General features: G+C 38.8%; 1 protein-coding gene across 30 annotated transcripts in view; it reads right to left on the reverse strand.

The window, feature by feature from the left end:
- The window catches only part of ANKS1B (ankyrin repeat and sterile alpha motif domain containing 1B), a 1,261,284-nt gene that overhangs the window by 90,887 nt on the left and 1,143,938 nt on the right, over positions 1-26,459 (reverse strand). For 18 of the 30 annotated variants that reach the window (XM_055238636.2, XM_055238637.2, XM_055238650.2 and 15 more), the window contains 2 exons: positions 6,501-6,608; positions 3,652-3,831 (listed from right to left, as the gene is read on the reverse strand). The exons of 2 other annotated variants lie outside the window; for them this stretch is intronic. In XM_055238636.2, coding sequence (XP_055094611.1) covers positions 3,652-3,831; positions 6,501-6,608 — 288 coding nt within the window. The remainder of the gene's footprint in view (positions 1-3,651; positions 3,832-6,500; positions 6,609-26,459) is intronic. 10 more of the 30 variants (XM_055238661.2, XM_055238660.2, XM_055238659.2 and 7 more) reach the window with 2 other exon arrangements.

Genomic DNA, 26,459 nt, shown 5'->3' on the forward strand with positions numbered 1-26,459 from the left:
AAGCTAAAGTTTATGCAAAGATATGCATTTCTTTTACTGTTGAGAAGGCTTTGTTTTGTGAAAATACAAGTACTATTTCATTTTCTCATATGTATTTCTGTAAATGGAAGCCTTCTATAAATGGCTTAACTTGCAGCATTTGGAAACTTTTTTTTTTTTTTGCATGAGTTTGGAGAATGTGGCCTTAACCTTATTCATTCCATCACTCTCTTATTGTTCATTTTAAGGGTAGACTTCTAAATATCATTCAAGAAAACTTCTGAAGACTGCAATTAGGTCCTAAATACTGAAAATATTTTCCTCCTTCTGATATATTTTCCATTTACTATCTCATTTCCACATAACTCAGAATTAAGAGCTGATCTGCCATGTGCTGTACGCACATTAATAGTGTGTAGGACACCTTGTTTGTGCTAAAATGAGATAACAGATGTCAAAGTACTTTGAGAATTTAAAATCACTATGCACATTAAGGTATAATTATACAAATGTGAATGCAACATTTATTTATTAGGGGTATGAAAATTGGGGAGTGTTTCAGAACTTCTGGGCTAATGAGTCCAGGTTAGAATTACAGGCTGGAGAAGCTATGTTTTCAGCATGATAGGAAACCCATCGTTCAGATGTATTTATATCATTACATTCAGTTCATGCTGAACTCAAAGTTTGTTTCTTGCATATTCATTTAAAATAATTTGATGCCAGAGTATTGCTTATATCAGAATAATAGCAAACAATACTCACAATATTTGCAAATCCCCTGTATCCCAAGACAGGTATTTTAAATATTGTTTCAAATTGAAAACAATCAATTAAACACCATTCTAGTGTTTTATTTTAAATATCTGCCAACAAATTTAACAGGTAAAATGGACATTAAATTTATTTCAATTTAACTTTAAGCATTGGTTTTCCAAGTTAAGCAAAGCACCTCCAAACATCTGGTAAGCAGACCTCAAGAAGGCAAAACTCCTATGAATTATTGCAGCCACCAAGAACTTAAGGTTTCTGGCCTAGGGCTAGAATTCCAAATCACTCTAATGGTAGCTCAGCTAAACTTGAAGTAGAGGGGTTTCTAAGAACATAAATCTGTCCAGGTGATTTTCTCTCAACTGCATTCTTATTTCTTTTAGTAAGTAAGAAAGAAAGCCTGAAGGTGGACTTTCGCATTTTAGTGGGAAATGGACTGGTTAGGCAAGCATTAACTAAGCTACAGTAAGCTTCTTGGGAGAAACCCCTTGGGAAAGAACTGGAGGAATGGAGCTCCAGGTTGGAAGGAGGTATAACTGGCTGCTTGCTTGCAAAAATTTTAATTGCTAATTCAAGTCTTTAGGAAGACCCAACTTGATTGTCTAAACACATAACTTCAGGGGAAAAAGTATGGTCTAGAGAGATATGACAGGTTTTTAAAAAAGTATATAAATTTCAAAAAGTATTACAGCAAATAACCAAAAATAAGGTAGAATAAGAAAAAAACAAACATCAATTGAGTAGTTGAGTGGTGAAAAGTCACATAAATTGAATTATTCAACAACAAAATGACAGAGTATTTCATATTTTGACGGGTTAAAGCACTATTTTTAAGAGGTACGCATTCATTGCTCCACGGGTTTTGGCCTTCCATACTAGCGATCATGCTCAAAACTGCAATTAACACCACCCAAAGAGTTGCAGTTCCAGAATCCCTTTTTCTCATTGATCAGACTCCTGTGGTGTCATCTCCTATTTTCTCTGCAGCAGAAGTGCTGTATTGAACAGCAGGCTTTTAGAAAGCTTCTAATAAGATGGAGCCTGTGTTTCTAGCAGTCATTCCATCATCGTTAGTACTCCACGTGAGGGGAACGCACACGTGCACAGGTGCTCTAGTTCACTATGTCCCATCAGCCTGCTTATCTCACTCTGCTTTCTGCTTTTAGGCTTTTCTCACCTGGCCAGATAAAAGCCCATTCCATTTTCTCAAGGCAAGACAATTCTCATAAGGGATGCATTTCTGATTGGAGTGACCCATTAAAAGATTTGTGCTATTTGGTGCTACTGCCCCTGCTTTCGAAACTCAGGCAGCATGTAAGGGTGCAGTCTTGCTAGGCCACCTCTGAGTGTTTATACATAGGTAGAAGGGTAAGTCGTTTTTAAAAAAACCCTGCAATATATGGAGAAATTTCATAAGTTATGTGAGCAGCTGAGAGAGGTAATTCTGCTATACTGAGGTGGACACAGTCAATAATAGCTAATGCTCATTAAAGAACTATCCTCCCTTACCCAGGGAAGAAATGGGCTCAGAAAAGACCCAGTTCATATTAATACATAAAGACCACATGGCTCAAAGTTAAAACAAACCATATCTCTGAAATGCTGTCATTAGAGAAATTTAACCACATATGTGATTCAAAAATATAAGAAGTAACAGGAAATAAATGAAAAGTTTGGGGGGAGAAAAGCTTTCAGATGCCCTATTTAAAAGAGCACCAGTAAAAACAGTAATAAAAATTAAAAGACAATACCTAGCAACAGAGAAAGAGAAAATTATTCTGATCTTATTTCTTCTATATTTTCCATCCCTTTCAATAAAAGAGCCGCCATAATCCCAACATTGCCATTTCCTGCACAAAGAACCCAGAGAACAATTCAAAATTAAAGGAGCTGAAAGAAGACACAGTATCCCAGGTCTTCTCTCCCCAAAGCATCTGCAGGCAGAATAGCCATGGTTTCCAGAACATTCTCATCACATTTGTCTCTCGTGAGCTGCAGCATACAATGTTTACCAGAGGCTTTAAAAACGAAATCTCACTAAACGGTTGAGAAAAATATTTAACAACCAAGGCAAAGCAATTACAGTCACATTTTCACCTCGAGATTCCCATCTTAGGTGTGGGAGGCAGAGAGAAGACTCCTGCACATCAGTCTGAACCTAGAATGAGGATGAAAAGAGTTGATTCTGCCGATAGTTGACAACAAATCCATATTTTTGCATCTCAGGGTGAAATGTGGAGCTGCCCGCCCATCTGAATGTGCATTAAGAACAGCACCACTGTTCGGTTAAGGCTGACTCAAGTTTCTAAGCAGCAATCTGAGGACAGGCTAGACACGAACATCCCTACCAAAAACGTGGAAAGGTCTGAACGTGACAGATCTCCCTTTTCAATTATTTGTGCTAGAAAGCATCATCATTTTCAACTATTCAAGGTGACAATATGAGACAACACAACTAGTCCCAGTAGAGCATTTCTGTATGAATGTATAGACTTGGGAGGAAATTAACCACATCACACAGGGTTAATCCTTCCCCCCAAACTTCTGCCCCATTATCCAACCAATTTACATCTTGTAATCTAGACTTTTATTACTCATTTTCATTATGATTTGACTTTGACACAATATTATTCCCTTTAGGGCAAAGACTTTCTGGGTGCAATGAGATCAGACATAATTTCTTCAGCAGGAATGCATAACAAGGACACGTGTACACATTCCATTCCCAGACATTTCTGTCTCGGTCTAGTTCAGATGAGCAAGGAATGAAAGGCGGGGCATAAAATGGTATAAATTCTAGTTAGGCATGGACAATAAGCATCCATAGGAAGCTACTGTTCACTATTAAAAGGCATTACCTGATATGGTTGAAAAAGATCACAAAGGCTTATAACACCTTACCTGAGCCATCTGCCTCTCCAGTTTTGATCGGGGAATATCATCAAAGTAGTTTTCATTTCTTCTCCTCCTTGCATCGCCCTGCATGATAATGTGAGGAACGTCTAGGGAGCCACCAGTGGTGTAAGTGCTTTGGCTAAGTGATGGAGACAACTGAGGAGGAGTGTGATTACCACTGGGTTCCTGAATGGAAATACATCATGAAATAAACACCATGTTCTGTGGCTAACCTTGGGTTTCAAAATTGTGAAATACTGACAAGACAAACTGTGGGGGTGGGGAGTCGCTTTTGAAGCAACAGCCAAGGAATGAATGACATTCCACCACTTTATTAATGGCACGATCTAGTCAATACGTTTTTCCCCTAAGTATTTCAGGTCAAAGGTCTGAAATATCAAGAGTCAGGTTCTGTTTTCCTAAAGCAGCACCATGGATGGTCTCAGGAGGGAGGCACACCTATGTTGGGCACCTCTGACACTACTGCATGTGTTTACAGGGGAGGAACTGGGCCCTCATGTGGGCAGAGCGTCCTCACCATGGTAGATGCCATGATGAGAAAGCTAAAATGAGACCCAACGGGTCTTGATCGTTCATCAAAGAATGGTCTGACAACAGGGTTGGGAGGAGGACACAGTACGGCAACACAGCATGTCACACGCACAGACTGCAGAGCAGTGCATGCTACGACAGAGGATGCTTTTCCAAGGCAAAGACAACTCCATCCGAGGGAAACAGGTCAGGAGGAAGATAGGGGGCATAGACAGCTCAGCTCTACTGTTTGCAAGTAGAATGAGGATTGGGATCATGGTGTTTCTCCAGATCCCTTCTCCTCCAGATATTCTGGACCTTCTATGATAGATTTAGGTCCTACACTTTTTCTTGGAAATATCTTTGATCTTTTTTTGTTCCCCTAAATCTCTTCCAGAGAGCCACAATGAGAGATTCAGAAGGGGAAGGAAAAAGAGCAGGGTAAGTAGCAGGAAATTACCCCTCTAAAGAGTCATTTTAGGGTGACTACACTGATGGTGCTTATATCTTTCTCTCCTTCCACATAGCAAAATGAAGGCAAAACAAAAATCGTTTTTTTTCTAATTTATTTGAGGCTTCTCTTTCTAAGGGGTGAAATTTCTATTTGTACTTTTATGACTCCCAAAACTCTCAAGTAGCCTCCAAATATCCCAGTGTACCCTAATGCCCCCAGTAATTAATTAAACCAGTATTCATGTGGTCCCTACCCACCCCACTCCAGTCTCTCTCAGGAGGCTAAGCTTGTCCTCCTGGAGCCAGTTCTCTTGCATCCCCTGAAATCCTTGCGCATTTTCCTCTCCAAAGCTGAATCAACTCCAAATCCGAACAGCTCCTTTCCTGCCCAACCCTCTGTTATCCTGACAGTGGCTATGCTGTTTGCTGAAGTTTATTGATAAGAGGCAGGCCACTGCATTTCATCACGATGGTTACGTCCAGGTGCCGTGCTTGTGTTCATCTCTTCAGAATGGAAATCAGAAGCAAGCACGTGTAGGACAAAATAAAGAGAGCAGAGTGGGCACCCCACAGCTTTCAGGGAGATCTCAGCTTTTTGATGAATTTTAAAAAAGTTCTTGTAGGACTCATGAACACCAGTGACTGCCGGCCACTTCTTGCCACTGCCATTTTGCCTGGAAATCATCTCTTTCACTTCCTCTCTGTCCTTTCCTCCCTCCCTTCCTTCACTTCCTCTTTATTTCTCTCTCCCTTATACAGGTTCTCTCTAGTTTCCTACCTCATAGTGTTTTTTTTTTGTTGTTTTTTTTTTTTGAGATGGAGTTTCGCTCTGTCGCCCAGGTTGGAGTGCAGTAGTGCGATCTCGGCCCACTGCAACCTCTGCCTCCTGGGTTCAAGCGATTCTCCTGCCTCAGCCTCCTGAGTAGCTGGGATTACAGGCACCCGCCACCATGCCCGGCTAATTTTTTGTATTTCTAGTAGAGTCAGGGTTTCACTGTGTTAGCCAGGATGGTCTAGATCTCCTGACCTTGTGAACCGCCCACCTCTGCCTTCCAAAGTGCTGGGATTACAGGCATGAGCCACTGCGCCCGGCCCCTACCTCATAATTCTAAAGTGTAGTTGAATAAAAGAAATACAATTTATTAAGTAAGGTTTTAGATTCTCTATTCTGAATTTTTGAAGTGAGTAAGGCTGGACTAATTTTACTTCTTGAGAAACAGAAGACCCTAAGGTTAATTTTAAATTGATCTTTACTTAACTGTGGTCCTTGATCGATTTTCTTTCTGTGGGTTTGAGGAGTCTGACAGAAAACTCATTTCCACTCTCTTGGTGTAGATGGGGTGTGGGATGGGAGGTGAGGGAGTGGTTTTTTAAAGATGGTGGTTTGTCAGGCTGAATTCCATTATAGATGGATGTCTAAATCTCAAAAATATATATTTAACCAATCTAGAAAAACAAATCTTGTTGTTTTGATTGTGTTAAACAATCAAAAGAGAGATTGTTTTTTACACAGGTATGGTAAGCTACATAGAAAAGAGCCAGCACTTCCTGATCTATTGCTTCAGTTGTATAAAGTGCATGTTTATAAAACCTATAAACCTACACAAAATAATTCTTTTATTTTCTTACTCTGTTGCCCAGGCTGGAGTGCAGTGGTGCGATCTCTGCTCACTGCAATGCTCCACCTTCTGGGTTCAAGCAATTTTCATGTCTCAGCCTCCGGAGTAGCCGGGACTACAGACGGGCACAACCACACCTGGCTAAATTTTTTCTGTTTTTAGTAGAGGCAGGGTCTCACCATGTTGGCCAGGCTGGTCTCAAACAAATAGTTCTTAAGGGCAGAGAACCAAATGAATGTGCTCGGCACTTACCCTGAGGGTGATGGACCGAGGGGGCTTCTGTGGGGGATCGTCGTGCAGCCTGTCTCCCAGAGATGCCAAAATACGTTTCCTGTGGCCAATCAAATTGATTTTTAAAACCTGAAACAACATATATTTGGGTTAAATATTTCACTGGAGAACAAATAATTTTTATATGTCCTAAAACATGTAGGGTGAAAAGAGATTTGTGCAAAGTTACCCCTGCACCATGAGATGTGGTGTGACATCAGTGTGACCGCTGAAGTCCAGAAAGATTGCAGTAGCATCTGGAAAGCCTGGAGTGGCTAAGTAGTAGGGGCAGAAAGAGGAGGACAGTTCTCCTTCCACTCATGTTGCCTGAGAGTCTCATTCCCAATGCAGCAGCCTCAAGAGAAGCCAGCTCTTCTTATAAGCAGCCGAAACCTCACAGGATAAAATCTGAGTCCGGACTTGGCTTCGGAGTAATGGGGACAGGCTGCCCTCTGCCTCTTTCCCTCCATCCAGGATATGCAGTCACGCCAGCCTCCTCTAGTTATTAGAAGCTCCACATTCTTTCTCACCTTGGGGCCTCTACCCCTGCTCAACCACCTGCCTGGAATGCCCCCTCTCCCCTCTGAGATTTTCAAATAACCAGTGACTTCTCATGGCTCTGGACACTGTTCTGGTGATGTCTCCTCAGAAAGGTCTTCCCCCACCTCCTTTTTGAAGAAGCCATGCCCTCAACCCGACATACTCTCCACGATGATCCTCATTTTCTCATGCTCTGAAAGCACTTTCTTTACAGGCTTAATGTTTGTGGTTTGTTCCACCCTCTCCAGGTAAGCTCCCTGAGAGCAGGGCACTGGCATATGTAGATCGCTATTATTTCCCAAAAGCATAAAAGGATGACTAAAAAAAAAAAATAAGGGATTAATGAATATGAAAGAATGAATGGTAATAGAGATGAGAGTTGCAAAATTAGAGTCATCTCGCACAAGGACACAGTTAGAATGAAGGACTGCCTATTGGGGTAGACTCAGAGCCTCCCCAGGATGGTATTTTGAATCTGACCATGCTGCAAAGGGCACATGGTAGAAGAGCTCTCAAAGGGAACTGAGAATTGCAGCGCATCAATCCTCAGCCCCATTCCCGGTGCTTTACCAGGGCCACACCCCTTTCAATCTTCCCAACTTCTCTATCTGGAAGGAGTTCTCACTTGACAGATGAAGAAACTGTGGTTCCGAGTGGTTAAGTCACCTACCCAAGAGCCAGCATGTGGTGGCTCTGAGATTTGAATCAGATTTGCCTGATTTCAAAGCATGTTTTACACCAAAGTATACGTCACAGAATTTGGGCATTTCTCCAAATGTTACCAGCTTCTTAAAAATATATTGTATATTCATCCATTCATAAAAATGTGTTTACCTCTTCCCTACCTACATGTAGTCCCAAGATATAATAATCTTGTTGGGTAACTAGTTTCCAAAGTCATTACCCCATGTGTAAATTTTTCTCTTCTCAAGTTTTAAGATAGAAGGTGGGGAGAACATTTCTTTGGCAGGCATCCTATGCTACCTTGAATTTTTTTTAAATTTCAACTTTTAATTTAGATGTAGGTGGTATATGTGCAGGTTTGTTACATGAATACACTGAGTGATGCTGAGGTCTGGGGTATGAATGATCCCATCACCAGGTAGTATGCATAGTACCCAATAGGTAGTTTTTCAGCCCTTGTCCCCTTCCTCCCTCCCCTCCTTTGTCGTCCCCAGTGTCCACTGTTGCCATCTTTATGCCCATGAGTACTCAACGTTTAGCTCCCACTTATAAGTGAGAACATGAAATATTTGGTTTTCTGTTTCTGTGTTAATTAACTTAAGGGTAACGGCCTTCAGCTGCATCCATGCTGCTGCAAAGGACATGATTTCGTTCTTTTTTATGTCTGTGTAGTATTTCATCTACATTGACTTTTTATTTGCCTATTTGTTGGTTAACTTATGGGCCTTTTGGCCTAAACTAATGTAGATTTTAAACTCACACTATGCCCTATTCCTTTGACAGCCACCCTCTGACCCATGCCTGTTGATGATGAGGAGGGTAAATGTTAGCCAAGGTGAATGTCCCCATGTACCATATCCCTATGATTTTATAAAACCTTCATCTCCCCAGGCTGATGAATCTTAATCTTTGCAAGTTTGTTTTCATAAAGCAGCTCCTTTTTTCCATAAATCATTTCAGTTGACATCCTCTGGACTTTCTCCTACCCTATTATAGCTGCTTAAGGTTTGCTGAAAAAATGGCTCACAATATTCTAGGTATAAGTGAACCATGGCTTTACATTTATGCAGGATACTGTTTTCTGCTTTTAATAACCTTTTAAAATGTCCTTCCTAAGCACATGTGATTTCTAGCTAGCCTTTTAGCTGCAGTAGGAATAACTAGGGACAAAAGTATACATTGACTATAAAATCCCTTAATTTTGTTATAGCTAATAGTTCAAAGCCCTTTAATCTAGGAGGGATAATTTGAATTATTTTTCCCTAAATTCCTTATCTTACAGTTGTCCAGGCAGAAGCCCATCTGCCATCCTTCTGCCCACTCACACAGCCCTGTGTTAGCTTTCTGCATTTATATTAACCGGTTTGGCATTTCACTACCTGGAAGAGCTTAGTGGTTTTTGCAAATCTGGAAATTTCACTATGTATTCCTTTCAGATGATTTATAAATATGCTAACTAAGTGTGGCCCTACTGCTGATTACTTGCAGACAGCATTGTTTATACGATCCGTAGAAATGCCCTTATATTCTTGTATTGTTTCTGTTTTTAAGCATCAAGATCAAATAATTTCTCCATCTCAGAAAAAATATGATAACCTTTTCAAAGGTATTGTGCAAGTCTAAACACAGTATATTTTCTAATTCTCTTTTATTCTCATCCTCAATTACTTTGCCAAAAGCTTCTATTGGATATAAATTCCTCCCATAAAATCTTCACCGCCTTTCTCCCAGCAGGCAGCTGGACCTCATGCTGATGGTACTCCCTTGCCCCCTCCCCAAGTCCTGCTAGAAATGTTTTTATAATAAAGACATTCACTTAATTATTATTATTATTATTTACAAAACTGATACTAAATAACAAATAACTGTGGTACAACTGAGCTGATGTAATCTCCACTATTGCTTTTGGTTTACTCTCCCACAACTCAATTTTGGGCAGGTTACCTGACTCCTCTGATCTCAGGTTTTCTCACATATAAAGTGAAGAAGTTAATGACAATTTCAAATGTGATTGGGAAGATGAAGAGTAAGTTGTGAGAACAACCAGCATAGTGCCTGACACATAGAAGAAGCAACTTTCACAGTGTGCTTATTCCAGTGAATGGGTTCTGAGGGTGCACAGGAATCCTGGCCCAGAAGAACAAGGACTTGGTCATTGTCATAAAGTCAATCATGTTAAACAAATACACTGGAGCTTTGGATGAAGAGATGTGGCTAACCTTGGGAAAGCCCTCAATGAAGTAGCTTATCCTAGTAGGAACGTGGCTGATTTCTAGCTATTAGTCTGAGGCCAGACTCAATTTAAAAGAATATGCTCTTCTGCCATCCACATCGCTTAATCTTCAATAGGAGGTAAGCTGAGGCACTCCTCTGCACTGAAGCTTCATTGCTGTCTCCTCCATAGAGCTACCCAGATGAGGGTGGATGGATGAATGAATGGATTGATGGATAGATGACAGATGATAGACAGATAGATAGGAAACAAATTAACACAGGATGGTTAGTACTATCAAGATCACCTGGATAACTCTCCTTTTTATCAGAAATGAGCCCTCATCACTGAAGATACTGATGGTAACTTCCATTTATTGAACATTTTCTATACTCTAGTTCTATGTTCTAGTTGTGCTGGAAACTACCAGGTGGTTATACATGAATATAAATATCTCCCGTAATCCTTACAATAGCATACAATAAAACTATTCTCATTTTAGAGATGCAAAATCTGAGATTATGAAACGCTAAGTAACTTGCCCAAGGTCACACTGCTAAGAGGCACATGGCTAGGACGTGCACCTGATTCTTAACCTGCCCTTCACTACTCTCCTTGCTCTTCTTCTTGCTATTAACCTCTGTACCTTTTGACCTTTAGCTACACTATTGGTTATGTCATCATGAGGCTTCTTAAAACATTGCTTCTTACTTTGAGTTATCATGTTTAAAGAATTTATATAGGGTTTTGAGCATCTGAAAACATTAAAATAATTCACTTTTTAGTAAGGCTTATAGCATTGTTAAAGCTACAGGCTACAAGGGCAGGTACCTCACAGTATTCCCTGTGAAATACATATATAGACCAAGGACAGGAAACCCTCATCACCCAAGATTCAATCCGAGCTGGCTCACTGTGGAGTGGTAGAGAGGGTGGCAGTGGGCTTCAAAATGCCCAAGTTGACAGTAAGAAATCCAATTGGCAAAACAATAACAGAGAGAATATCTCAAAGAAAGATGGTCATTATGGAAAATTCTGAAGGTGGTTGGGTTTGCCTTGAGTGAGAACGGCTTTATAGCAGACTGTCTTTGCAAGCAGATGGGGTAGCTGAGTAGTGGAATCCTACAACCCCAGGCATCATGGGCGATAACCAGTGTGAAAACTTTAGTTTTCAAAAACACCAGAGCGATGGTTACTGCAGTAGAGAAGAATTCTGTGTTTTCATTACTGCTTGGGTTAAAGTTAACTGTTCAAAGAACATAATGGGAGTAAAAGACAAAAAAATGGTAATATATTGGAGATTCAGTTATTCTAAGATGTTGAAGCAATTCAATTTAGCTCAGAAAACAATACTGAATTTCTGCTACCAATTATTTGGAGGACTCAAAGGGGAAAGTCTATGAACAGAGCTTACAATATTGGAGAGAGCAGGCACAAATAACTATATTATCACACTATTAACTAAGAAAAATTATTATACACATAAGCATAAGAATGTGGCTCCAACTGCTGAGTTCCAATACATAAGAAATAAAAGTTGGCAAGGCGTGGTGGCTCATGCCTGTAATCCCAGCACGTTGGGAGGCTGAGATGGTTGGATCACGAGGTCAGGAGATCGAGACCATCCTGGCTAACATGGTGAAACCCTGCCTCTATTAAAAATACAAAAAAAAAAATTAGCCGGGCGTGGTGGTGCGCACCTGTAGTCCCAGCTACTCCGGAGGCCGAGGCAGGAGAATCACTTGAACCCGGGAGGTGGAAGTTGCAGTGAGCCAAGATTACGCCACTGCACTCCAGCCTGGGCGACGGAGCAAGACTCTGTCTCAGAAAAAAAAAAAAAAAAAGAGAAAAGGAAATAAAAGTTATGGCATGTGTTCTTAATGGTTTTTATTACAACTAGTGTAAGAGGAATGTGGGTCAGAGGCAAGGAGTATTGTTGAAACCACAGGAGTCAGCCACAGGTGGGTATCCATTCATCACAGCAATAGCTGCCTCCAGGAATTTTCTCCAGTATCACTTAAACAGGATAATTCCAGAAACCCCACTGTGAATCCCAGCAACAGGAGAATAATTGTGCTGGATGACAATCCTATAATATCACATCACTGCTGTTTATGTTTCTGGGTTTGGCTGTGGGAATTCTGCCAGACAGTATCATGATATACCCTCATACGGAATAGCTTACTTTGGAATATATGTCATAGCAAAGCTGAAAGTCAATGCACTTAAACTTCTTTTTTTCTTTTAAAATTTAATGTGATATAAAATTAAACATGTTTAAATTTATATCACATTAAATTTAACATGTTTAATTTAAACATGGTGTAAATGAAGCATTTTTCTTTATCTGCTTTTAAAAAAGTAAATAACATTTTGATTATAATAGCTATACTGCTTTCCCATTTTAGACACTTTATAAAATACAGAAAAACAAGTAAGAGAACCAGCAATCCACAAACTATATCTAAATAGATATATTTCCTTTCGTTTTTTCCCCCATGATTATGTTTTGTGGTGGTCATATCACAAGTACCATTTTAGCCTTTTTTTCAGTTCTTTAAAGCTAAAGAACTTTTCTACATATACAACTCTCAGTAGACATTTTAACTAACTCCATATTATCACATTATTGTTTCAGGGAAGTATGTCATAATTCATTAAACACTTCCCCTATCATTGAAAATTTTGGTTTGTGCTTCTTTCTGGATAGCAAACATTCCACATGCTTAAATAATTCTATCATCCTATAATTTCCATTCTCAATGCCATGTTTACATAGACACAGCATAGAAAACACCAAAGAAGACTGCAAGAATCACACGAGTCACGCAGAAAAGTCATGAAGCAACAGTCTGTCTCCATGTTCTGCATGAAATCTCAATCCGTTTATCGCCGGCTGGACCAACTCCTCCTGGGAAAATCACGAACCCACATAATGTTCCTCAGTGCCATATTTTGCATTTGTTATGTTTTTGGAGTTCAGATTTAGCTGACAGATATGAAACAGCACATGTAGCTGGAATTCTTCAGAGAGTACACATGCAGCGATGCTGGGCACACAAGCGATTCTAGTTCTCACCGCCAGGCAACTGCATCCTTTTTATTTCTAGAATTTTATTGAAGGAGGGAGTTCATCCTGCGTTTGGAACTCCCTTCCATTTTAGGGGGTAGATTATTTCCCCTTTCCTTTCTAGATACTTGCCAACTAAAGAGAACAGGTCCTATGCAAGTCTATAGGGCTCACCTGGCTTCAGAGTAGCCTCTTCTAATAAAACTGCAAGTGTTCTGAGCAGTTCTGGTGTTCCTAAATGCCAAGAATGGAAGTTGCAGTGGAAATTGATCTGCTTTGTTCTATCTGCAGAACTAAAATTGCAAATAATCGTCAAAGTTTTCCCCCCTGCCTGATAACAATTTCTAAACACTTTCCACCTGAAAGCATCAAGGCAAAAGTGCCTGTGTATAATTCCATTTCAAATTCCTGCAATCTTAGAAATCCTCACTTGAACTTGTATACAATTTTGACCGTGATATTTTTCTCTCTTATTTCTTGGACTGCAATAATCCATGTCCGGCATGGGATGGTGAACAGAAAGAACTTAGGAGCAGAAAGTCATGACATTTGGTTCTTCTCTTACTCTCCTTCTAGCTAAGTAATCTTTAATGTCTTTGAGTTGTAATATAAAGGGGACAATAACAGTCTTATTCAACAAATATTTCTTGGATGCCTTTCACATATAACCACCATGTTATGCAATTTGTGAGCCACAAAGAAGAAAAAATATCAAGTCCTCCAAGGCTCTCAATCCAGGTGGTAAAAAACATTAAAACTATGTGAACATACGTGTGTGTATATTTGTGTGTATGTATGTAGGCATCTATGTATGATGTATCTATCTTTCTATCATCCAACCATCCATCTAAATATATACGTCTACACAGCCTTCCCAGCCTAAAAGGGGTGTCTGTGGATTGAATGAGAATGACTAGGAAGCTTATCTGGAAATTACAAAGCACAGAACTAAGGTACTAACTAAGGTATCATTTCTCTTTTAAGTATAACAGAAGCTTAAAACTTTCTTACCCTATCAACAATATTTAGATAATTACCTTTGATATTTAAATGTGCCATTATGGATATCTCTGGGTAGATTTTTTTTTTTTTCTTATATATTTATTTCAAATGCAGTTTAAAACAGTACTTTAAAATAATCAATATAGCTACATATAAATTTGAGCATAATTATTGAATAATCCTTTTTTTCTTTTCTTTTTTTTTTTTTTTTTTATTATACTTTAGGGTTTTAGGGTACATGTGCACAATGTGCAGGTTTGTTACATATGTATCCATGTGCCATGTTGATTTCCTGCACCCGTTAATTCGTCATTTAGCATTAGGTGTATCTCCTAATGCTGTCCCTCCCCCCTCCCCCCACCCCACAACAGTCCCCGGAGCGTGATGTTCCCCTTCCTGTGTCCATGAGTTCTCATTGTTCAATTCCCACCTATGAGTGAGAACATGCGGTGTTTGGTTTTTTGTCCTTGCGATAGTTTACTGAGAATGATGTTTTCCAGTTTCATCCATGTCCCTACAAAGGACACGAACTCATCATTTTTTATGGCTGCATAGTATTCCATGGTGTGTATGTGCCACATTTTCTTAATCCAGTCTATCGTTGTTGGACATTTGGGTTGGTTCCAACTCTTTGCTATTGTGAATAGTGCCGCAATAAACATACGTGTGCATGTGTCTTTATAGCAGCATGATTTATAGTCCTTTGGGTATATACCCAGTAATGGGATGGCTGGGTCAAATGGTATTTCTAGTTCGAGATCCCTGAGGAATCGCCACACTGACTTCCACAACGGTTGAACTAAATTAATGTACAAAAATCACAAGCATTCTTGTACACCAATAACAGACAAACAGAGAGCCAAATCATGAGTGAACTCCCATTCACAATTGCTTCAAAGAGAATAAAATACCTAGGAATCCAACTTACCAGGGATGTGAAGGACCTCTTCAAGGAGAACTACAAACCACTGCTCAATGAAATAAAAGAGGATACAAACAAATGGAAGAACATTCCATGCTCATGGGTTGGAAGAATCAATATCGTGAAAATGGCCATACTGCCCAAGGTAATTTATAGATTCAATGCCATCCCCATCAAGCTACCAATGACTTTCTTCACAGAATTGGAAAAAACTACTTTAAAGTTCATATGGAACCAAAAAAGAGCCCGCATCGCCAAGTCAATCCTAAGCCAAAAGAACAAAGCTGGAGGCATCACGCTACCTGACTTTAAACTATACTACAAGGCTACAGTAACCAAAACAGCATGGTACTGGTACCACCACAGAGACATAGATCAATGGAACAGAACAGAGCCCTCAGAAATGATGCCGCATAGCTACAACTATCTGATCTTTGACAAACCTGACAAAAACAAGAAATGGGGAAAGGATTCCCTATTTAATAAATGGTGCTGGGAAAACTGGCTAGCCATATGTAGAAAGCTGCAACTGGATCCCTTCCTTACACCTTATACAAAAATTAATTCAAGATGGATTAAAGACTTATATGTTAGACCTAAAACCATTAAAATCCTACAAGAAAACCTAGGCAATACCATTCAGGACATAGGCGTGGGCAAGGACTTCATGTCTAAAACACCAAAAGCAATGGCAACAAAAGCCAAAATCGACAAATGGGAGCTCATTAAACTAAAGAGCTTCTGCACAGCAAAAGAAACTATCATCAGAGTGAACAGGCAACCTACACAATGGGAGAAAATTTTTGCAACCTACTCATCTGACAAAGGGCTAATATCCAGAATCTACAATGAACTCAAACAAATTTACAAGAAAAAAACAAACAACCCCATCAAAAAGTGGGCAGAGGACATGAACAGACACTTCTCAAAAGAAGACATTTATGCAGCCAAAAAACACATGAAGAAATGCTCCTCATCACTGGCCATCAGAGAAATGCAAATCAAAACCACAGTGAGATACCATCTCACACCAGTTAGAATGGCCATCATTAAAAAATCAGGAAACAACAGGTGCTGGAGAGGATGTGGAGAAATAGGAACACTTTTACATCTCTGGGTAGATTTTAGATCCGGAATCATGCCTTCCACTTCTCCAATCTTCTCTCGTTATTTCTTTGCTCCACGTATACACACTTGTGCATATTCCAGAGTGTCTCTGCCTGGATTTTCATTAGAATCTCACAAGGATGAAATCGAGATCCACCTAAAGCCTTGCTTGCTCACCTTGGATTACAAAGACCTTTCTCTCTTTGAATTTCTTTAGTATCTATGGGCTGCCCTGTGCTGTTGACACGTGATACATCCTGGTGAGCACAGCTAGCTCTCTTTTTTTGTGTATGTGTCTTACCTGATCAACTAGACTATAGGCGCTGGAAAGTCAGATATAGTGTCCCTGCATCTCAGGGTCCCTCAATGCATCTAGCCCACGAATACAACTAAAAGGTGATCTCTAAGATCTCAACTCAAACCCCTGTCAAGGTGGACAACAAATGAAGCAGGGGAGATGTCTCTAAAAGAAAAAGAGGGAAGGAAAATAACACCTATGTCTTATTTCATTTTGTTTCTACTCTCAAGAGTCTTCTATTCTTTCTGAGCTTTGGCACCTTAATTCCTACACACAGTCTTGCCATGGGTGATGCAAAACTTCCTTACATCCCACCATCTGTAACTATTTCCCTTTACCTTTGCCACTTCATCTAAAAAAAATCCCTCTGACTACAGTTTCCAAATTCCCTTTTCCTTCTGCAATTACTTTCCAAACCAACTGCTACTAAATAATCAGCAAATAACTGTTTGACAGATGCCACTGAAATATAACTGTACTAATCTATGGAAAGGAAAAGAGGTTCCACGTTACACAGCTCCAGAGAGAGCAAAGGATAGTGAGAAAGAGTGAGGGAGGAGGAATGTGTGTTTTCTGAATATAGTCTGTCTCATTAAATAGGAAATACTAATTATGAGGAAATGAGATCATCCTTGCATGGAAAGAGAGACCCTAATGATATAATTGCCTCTGAACATTTAAGGGCTCTGGAGGTACAAAGCCTTCTTTTGTAATCAATGAGAATCTTAGGTTTATTTGTAAAGCTTTCTGAATTACCTCTTGATGAAGGTACTAATTTTCTGATTTTCACGTAAACATTGCTTCAGATTAAAAACACACACAAAACAAAACAATAAATCAGTTCCCAACTAATTTCCCTGAAAGTTACTTTTAAGTAAAGCTTGCTGCCAGTTAAGTTTTTATAGGAGAAATTTGGTTTACATTGCTCAATAACCCAATCATTGCGGTTATTGAAGGAAAAATTTGTTACAAAAGAAAATGGGAAGTATGTGCAATATCCCAGATCTGAAGTTATTCTTGGAGACGTGAAGATGTGCTAATAGCATCTGAAAAGTGCAAATCTCCCTGCAGTACTATGAATACATAAAAATGCTCTGCATCTTAAGAAGTAGAGAGACTGCTGTTTTGCTATATTTTGCTAGCCATGCAGGATATTTACTGCTAAGGAGGGTATTTTCCAACTTTATTTCCTTTCAATTTTTGAGATCATAAAATTTATGATCGATTATATTGTGTGACTGATGCTCTCAGTATTGTAAATGAAATTATGGTTACCGAAATTCATTAACATATATCCATATAAAATAAACAGAAACATGCAACATACATGAATATACCCATATTTGTAAAAGAAGCTCTAAGACAAATTGAGTCTCAAGAGACAATCCTAGGTAAGTGAGGGCCTGTTTACTCCATTTTTGGATTATAAATGGTCTTTTCTGCTCTGTTGCTGTTCTGCCCCTCTTCTTGAGGTTTAGCTACTTTAATGGCATATAACACCCTCCATCAGCAGACAGAATAGTGAAAGAGGCAGTGAATTCAATCCAGCCAATTCTGTTTCTGTCAGCAGCTCTGATAAAAGGGTTTTATGTGGGAGGAGGTAAAAAATCTACTTAAAACTAGCTAAAGTTTTGAAAATGCATCCACAGATTTTACTTAGCCCAGCCAGCTACTACTGCACTTTAGAATTGGACATTTACCATATTTCAGCTACGTATGGAGGCAAAAAGGATGTTAAGGTTAAAACAAAGTATTATAAGGAAAGCAGAGGTTGAGTCCCAAGGACAAGTTCAAAAAGAGGAAAAAAAAAAGGGTAACAACAGTGAGAGAGATTTCTTATCATCCCTTTTCTCCCTTTGTCCCCACCCCCACCATTATCCCCTTCCTTATCTCCTGGAGAGTCACATCACAGAGTAGAGCTGAGAATCACTCTAAACCCATAAGAATGGCTAACATTAGAAAAGAATGAACCTACCTAGGATGATAAGGATGTGGAGGAACTGGAACTCTCATCTTGCTAGTAGGATTGTAAATGGCATAGTCACTTTTGAGGAAACTGCCAGTTTCTCAAATTTTGACCCAGTTTTCTAACATACAACCCAGCAAGTTGACTCTAGCTAGCAACTCATAGCTAAAAATGAATATATATGCCCACATAAAGATTTGTATATGAATATTTAAGCAACATTATTCATAATAGCTAAAAATTAGAAACAATCCAAATGTCCGATCAACTGGTGAATGGATAAGTAAAATACGGTATATTCATGCAACAAAATACTGCCTAATGATACAAAGGAATGGGCTACATGATACAGGCTATAGCATCAACAGACCTCAAAAACATTATGCTAAGTGAAAGAAGCTACACACACAAGATGATAGAATGTTGTAGGATTCCATTTACATGAGTTTCTAGACAGCATAAAACTATATGTACAGAAAACATATCAGTGGTTATCTGGAGTAGGAATAGGAGCAGGGATTGACTGCAATGAGCATAAAGGAACTTTTTAGGGTGACAGAAATGTTCTAAAATGGGATTGTGTTGATGGTTGGATAGCTGTATAGGTTTACTGAAATTTACCCAACTGTATACTTAAAATAGGCGATTTTCATGATGTGTAATTAAATTGCAATGAAGTTGTTTTTGAAAAAAGAATAAAGCTGGGAGAATGCATTCAGTATGCAGTATCGTATAAATAAGGCCATTCCTGAAGGCTGTAATCCAGGCTGCTCGAGAGGAAGACCTCTGTTATCTAGGAATATACTACTTACCAGCTGGATGGAAGAGTGAGAAATATATACACTGCAGGATGTCTTAAGGAAAATGTGACCTGCAGGGTAGCTTTGTTCTAGGAGCCTAGTACTATTTAACTATAGGCTAATAGATCAGTAGCATATTCTTTGTTATAAGTGTACAATACAGTAAATTAGTACTGACTTTCCTATGTACATATATTTTTAAGGGTCTTAATCCTCCAAGTCATAACACTTTGGTAAAAATGTTTATGCTTTCTAAATACTTACAACAAATGGCTTATGGATGTTTGAAAAGAGTGGAGTGATCACTAGGAGCCAACATCGGTTCTCTCTGGATGGGTAACAGGTGGTGATCCGAAGATGAGACTCAAGAACCAGAGAATAAGGTTGCATTCTAAGCACCAAATTAATCACATCAACAGTGGTATGATTTGAGTATTCTCTGACAAAAACTCAGCTTTAAATTGGATCTTCAATGTGGCAGTGTTGGCAGATGGGGCCTAATGGGAGATATCTGGGTCATGAGGTGGCGAATCCTTCTTGAAATAATTTATGCCATTCTCTCAGGAGTGAGTGAGTTCTTGCTCTGTCAAGACTGGATTAGTTGTCACAGGGATGAATTACTTCCTGCAAGAGTGGGTTGTTAAGAAGCCAGAACATCCTGTGGGTTTTGCCTCTTCACAGGTCAGCTTCCCCTTTAACCTTTCGCCATGTTGTGATACAGCACCAGAAATTCTCACCAGAAGCTGAGCAGGTGCTGGCACCATGCTTCTTGAACTTCCTAGCCTGCAGAACTGTGAACTAAATAAACCTTTTCTTCTTTATAAATCACCCAGTCTCAGATGTTACTGTTATAGCAACACAAAACAGACTAGGACAAACAAAGTGACTGGAGTCAGAATGACTTTCTAGCCCATGAAGCGTCAATGAAATAGGCAGTGTGACTATAGTTTAATCGGTGATACTGAAACCCAGCTAAACAAAGAAGGTGTGCCAGGGTGGGGTGGAGAAGCAAGGGTAGAGGACAGATTGAAGCAATGAAACTATCTAGCTTTGGCAGCAGCATGGGGAGAGACTGAATCCTAACGTAAGTAAGCTCTCTGATTACTCAAGGGGTTATTTTATCAGGTTTTGTACTGATCTAAATGAAACATCCCTCAAAATTCCCTTTCCTTCAGTACCATACGTACCAGGAAGCAGTAATCACTGGATCTGTTTTTTGAGTACCCAGATATGAGAAGAGGAAATGTTGAAGACAGGGGATCAGGGATGGGAGCATTTGGTCAGAGAATCCTTCCCATCATGTATTAACAGAATGGACATCTTGATACATTGATCTCTCCTTAATTAAATTAAATCAACACCACCGAGGCACAGAACCTGCTCAGGAGGGCATAGTGGTTAAGAGCAGGGCTTGGTGTCAGGATGACCTGAGTGTGAGTGTTGGTACTGGCATTTACTATATATGCCTTTTGGTCAATTATTTAACCTCTCTCAGTATCACCTAACTTGTGTAAAATGATGGAGCTAAGAAACAGTATTCGACTCTTAGTGTAATTGTTAGGATTAAATGAGACATATGCAATGCATTTAGCACAGTGCCTGGTATAAAATGAGCTTCATAAAATTCTAACTTCATTCAGTGTTTTGATTAAGCCCAGTTTCTGAACTGGAAGGGCTGAGCCCTACCCTGGAACCCGACCAGAAGGAGCTCAGCAGCCAGCCATGCACCTTTTCCCTGGCAACAATCCTTGCATCATCAGCCACTCTTCAAACTTTGGTGGCCTCATTGAAAATCAGTTTTTGCCAAACTTTACTAACTTTCTTTTTTTGACAATTATTAGTATGAGGTTGACAGACCAGGAGAATGTCATACATATAGTGTCTTTGATTCCAATAAAGCACTTGATGAAGTCTTTCATTATCTACAAGATGGTGGACTCTTTGAGAGAAAAATTAAGTGGATTCACAGCTGGTTGTACATCTATAGCCAAGAGGCTTGATGAATGGCTCTGTCATAACCTGTTGGGGGACCACTGATTGAATGCCATAGGCTCTGCCCCTGGATTCTGCTCTATTCAATATTTTTATTAATGGCATCAAAACAGACATAAGAAGAACACTTACCAGATTTTTCAATGACATAAAACTGTGAAAAATATTTAATATAATAATAGGCTAATGTAAAATTCAACATTCTCTCAACGGGCTGAAAAGGCCAAGTTGACACCAAAAAGATGCAATTTAACAGGGATAAATATAATGTCTTACATTAAGGATCCAAAAGAAATCAATTGTTCAAGTTCAAGATGGGAAAGATATGGCTGTGCCACAGTTCAAAGAAATAGTTGAATTTTTAGTTAAACATAGGAAGGGGTTTAGCAGAAAGAATGCAAAAGTATGGGTCTAATGGGAAGGGAATGAACCCATTTAGAATAATTTCACCAAATAAATAATCTCATTTACTTTGCTATTTCAACCTAACAAGGCTGGTAATTACCTTAACTTTAGAAATGAATTAACTGAGGTTCAGGAATTTAAAGAACTTGTCAAAGTGATGACAAAATCAGGATTTGAATCCAGTTCCGACTTCCAAAATTTGTGCACTTTGGATTCATTCCATTTTGCTGCCACTTCTCTCCCAGAGTTGCTGTGTGGCTCAAGTGAGACAATTTTAACGGACGTACCTAGCACAGTGCCTGGCCCCTACCTTCTGCTCAAAAGTGGCTGATTATTTTTCTCCCAGAGACTCATTAAATGTAAAGCTGTGTGCTTATATGAACAACCAGTACTTTATTATTATAATATGAACTCTGCAGTCTATTAAGTCTTTTCAAGTTTATCCATTAATATACCTAGTGCAGAAATGATTCTGTTGATTTTTATTCTCTCATTCATCATTATTTCCAAATCCTTAATGCCAGAAAAGGAAGTCCAGCCTGGAAAAGGCACTGGAAAATTTGAGGGCAATCTAAAAATCTCTGTCAGTCAGTAATGATTCCCAGATAATTAAAACTTTCTTTTTTTAATTATTATTATACTTTAAGTTTTAGGGTACATGTGCACAATGTGCAGGTTTGTTACATATGTATCCACGTGCCATGTTGGTGTGCTGCACCTATTTTTTTTTTAATTAAGGTAACTTTCGAGGGCTGCATTAGTGGTTCAATGCTGCGTATTTACATGACAAAAACCTCAATTACCTTTAGATAATGAGGTGGTGTGTTAAGTAACCTTAGTACAATGATATGCATATAGAATGTACAAAATTTTCAATTAATTCAATTATTTAATTAGTTTAGCTTATGGTTAAAAAGACACTTTTTTCTGTTGTTGGAGGTCTTATTAGAATTCTTCATATATATATATATACACACATACATATATATGTATACACACACACATATATATATGTATATTTTGTTCTCTCCTGCCTAAGGGTGGTTTATTGACAGTCTTTAATTCTTTCCTGGATATTTGGAATACTGCATTGCATCTGAGTCATGCTCTGTGAAGAGTATTTGTCACTGGGCCACAGTGCTGCTGCAAAAGGTGGCTGAGGAATGCACACTGGCTCCAGCAGTATCCTGTAAGATTTAGCTCTTTTAAATAAAGGAATTCTTAAGAGCAGTTAGTTGTCGTTGCCTCTTGCACTAAAAGCAAGGGCTGACAACAATAGCTATCCAAAAGTTCCAGTTAATGAAGGTTTTATTGTAAAAAAGAATCCATTTAGGGGAAGTTGCAAACTCTTTGTAATTTTCTCTCCCTCTTTCTCTTGGCTTAGGCCAGCTACGATTCACAAAGCTGGAGAATGGAGAATCATTAGCTGCTGATGGTGCTGGTCATCCCATCCTGGCAAGGAAAGGAACAGGTATGATGAGTGATCAGGTTGACCTGTGCAGTGGATGAGCCGAAAACCTCTTTTGTAAGCTGTTTTGTAAAGATATGGAGACAACTGATGACTCTGGAGGTGGAGGATGCTTTGAGGGCCAGAGCACATACTCTGCAATAAAGCAGGTCACTTCCTTTAGGTTTTAAGCTCAAATGTGAACACGTCAGTGGACTTTCACATAAGCTGTGCTTTCTTTCTGGAATGTCTCCTTTTCATCTTCTCCATCTAGTGAACCTCTACTCATCTTCTACTCTTTCGAGTTAAATACTACTTTTAAACAAATAATAGCAACAGAACAATTAACGACAACAGAACTTTGGAATGACAGTATCAAACTAGTCCTGATCCATAAACAAAAATCTATTTAGCACATTGTGTGAAAAAGTGAAGTCTCTTTGTTTTTATTTTCTTAAACCACTTTATTCCAGTATAACTGACATGTAAAAAATTGTACATATTTAATGCATACAATTTGATCAATTTAGGGATAAGTCCATACACATCAAACCATCACCACCATCAAGACTATATGCATATCCATCAGCCCCCAAATTTTCCTCCAGCTCCTTTTATTATTATTATCATCATTTTTGTGTGTGTGGTAAGAATACTTAACATAAGATCTCCTCTTTTGGCAAATTTTAAGTACATAATACAGTATTGTTAGTTACTGGAACTATGCTACAGTAGATCTCTAGAGCTTATTCATCTTGCATAAGTAAAATTTTGTATTGTTTAACCATCACCTCTCCATTTCTGCCCCCAGCCCCTGGTAACCACCACTCTACTGTCTGCTTTTATGGGTTTAGCTACATTAGATTCCACATTTAAGTGAGATCATATAGTATTTGCTTTCTGTGCCTGGCTTATTTCACTTAGCATAATGTCCTTCAGGTTCATCCATATTGTTGCAAATGGCAGGATTTCCTTCTTTTTCATGGTCAAATAATATTCCATGGTATGTATATACTACATTTTCTTGATTCATCTAATGATGGACATACAGATTGATTCCTTGTCTTGGACATTGTGACTAATGCTGCAATGAACATGGGAGTGCAGGTATCTCCTCAAGATCTTAATTTTTTTTTTTTTTTTTTTTTTGAGATGGAGTCTTGCTCTGTCACCCAGGGTGGAGTGCAGTGGAGAGATCTTGGCTCACTGCAACTTCTGCCTCCCGGGTTCAAATGATTCTCCTGCTTCAGCCTTCTGAGCAGCTGGAATTACAGGCATGCACCACCACGCCTGGCTAATTTTCGTATTTTTAGTAGAGAGGGGATTTTGTCATGTTGGCCAGGCTGGTCTCAAACTCCTGACCTTAGGTGATTCGCCCGCCTCAGCCTCTCAAAGTGCTGGGATTACAGGCTTCAGCCATTGCGACTGGCCAAGATCCTAATTTAAATTCCTTTGGATAAATATCCAGAAACAGAACTGAAGAATCATATGGTGGGTCAATTTTTAATACATGTTTATTTTGTATCAGGTTGCAAATTTGTTGATCAAAATTATGAGTTCAAGATGAAAAAGTGAAAAGTAGAGCAATGCTTTCTAAGAAATAGATACTGAACTATCAAATGGAAAATATCCCCACTTGCTAACATAATTCATCATAATTTACAAGTCTCTAATGAAAACCAAGCAATAAACAATGACTTAGTATTTGTTAGAAAACAGAGTTTAATCTCCAATTGTCACTGAACTCATTAGCAACGTACGTCATTCACACACAGTGAGGAATTATTAATTTTTCATTTCAAGAAAATTGTCAAATTAAGCTGGATAGAATAACAACATATGATAAAAAAAATTGGTAATTTATTCTTATATTGCCCTAGAATGATGATAGTGTGTGGCATGTCATTAATTAATAAACATAATATTATTCACATAGTGGGTCCTTGATATCTATGAAATGTGTAATTAATGATAAAAATGCTACAGTGTTACTATCACACTTACTGATCACATCAAAGTTTTTTCCACCCACGCTTAAATTAAATCTCCCTGAAATCCCTTGTTCAAATTTCATGAGATTCAAGTAATTCGTGATTTTTTTTTTTTTTTTTGATGCGGAGTCTTGCTCTGTTGCCCAGGCTGGAGTACAGTGGCATGATCTCAGCTCACTGCAACCTCCTCCTCCCAGGTTCAAGCAATTCTCCTACCTCAGTCTCCAGAGTAGCTGGAATTATAGGCACGTGTCACCATACCTGGATTAATTTCTGTGTGTGTGTGTTTTTTTTTTTTTTTTTTTTTGAGACAGAGTCTCGCCCTGTCGCCCAGGCTGGAGTGCAATGGCGTGATCTTGGCTCCCTGCAACCTCTGCCTCCCAGGTTTAAACGATTCTCCTGCCTCAGCCTCCCAAGTAGCTGGGATTACAGGTGCCTGCCACCACCCCCGACTAATTTTTGTATTTTTAGTAGAGATGGGGTTTCACCATGTTGGCCAGGCTGGTCTCAAACTCTTGACCTCAAGTGATCTGCTCACCTCGGCCTCCCCAAATGCTGGGATTACAGGCATGAGCCACTGCGCCTGGCCTGATTTGTGATTTTTCATGAAGAATTTTTTAAAGGCCAAAGTTCACCCTCAAGATAAGAAAAATGATTGTTTGCCATAGAATTCTTCTAATCTCAACTTTTAAAAGAATTTATTAACATTATTTCAGGTCAAATGCCTCAAATGTTGAAATCTCATATTTTAATTCTTTGAGATGAAAGTGTTTTCCCCAGCATTTCTTTTTTTTTTTTTTCATTTAGATTTAGTCTTAACTCGCATCAAAGTTTATAAAAAATGATATTTCTATTTCATGAGCATGGACAGAATGTGTTGAAGGCTCCCTGCAGGAAAATTATGAGCAGAGGTAAAAATCCTTGCAGCATTCTTAGCTCCTTAGCTGCAGTGTCTCTGAGTGAAATGTTGCATATAAGGAATGCTAATTAAGGAGGCTGGGAGAAAAGAGATGCCACCTTTCCAAACACAACATTTCAAAAACAAGTATTACTAACATGGTGGTTTTATGAAGCACTTGAATCTTACATAAGTATGGCTTGTTTTTTGTTTCCTAAAAAAAGACTGCATTTGAGCAAACCAAAACCTGAATAATTTAAATCATGAATTTCAGAGAAAAAAATTTTGCATCTAGCTAGGAACTTAATAAAATATAACTTCTCAAATACTTTTTTTTCTATTTTAAAATCATGTACACTGCTATTTGCAAAATCTTTGGTCAAGTAGAAGCAGAAAAAGACCGTCTTAATTTTAAAAGAGTAACCCTGCTCCCATTTATGAGGATTTTTGCAGGGAGAAAGATTTTATAAGATATTCATTTCAATATAAAAGGGCTTAAATTCAAGAGTATTTAAACTTTGAATTTCAACTTATCCCTTGGAATGGCCTCATGGCTAATTTCTTGTCTATATACAAGGTCAAAGAGATGTATGTCTTTGGTTAATTT

Source organism: Symphalangus syndactylus, chromosome 13 (assembly GCF_028878055.3).
Source record: "Symphalangus syndactylus isolate Jambi chromosome 13, NHGRI_mSymSyn1-v2.1_pri, whole genome shotgun sequence".
Taxonomy (NCBI): domain Eukaryota; kingdom Metazoa; phylum Chordata; class Mammalia; order Primates; family Hylobatidae; genus Symphalangus; species Symphalangus syndactylus.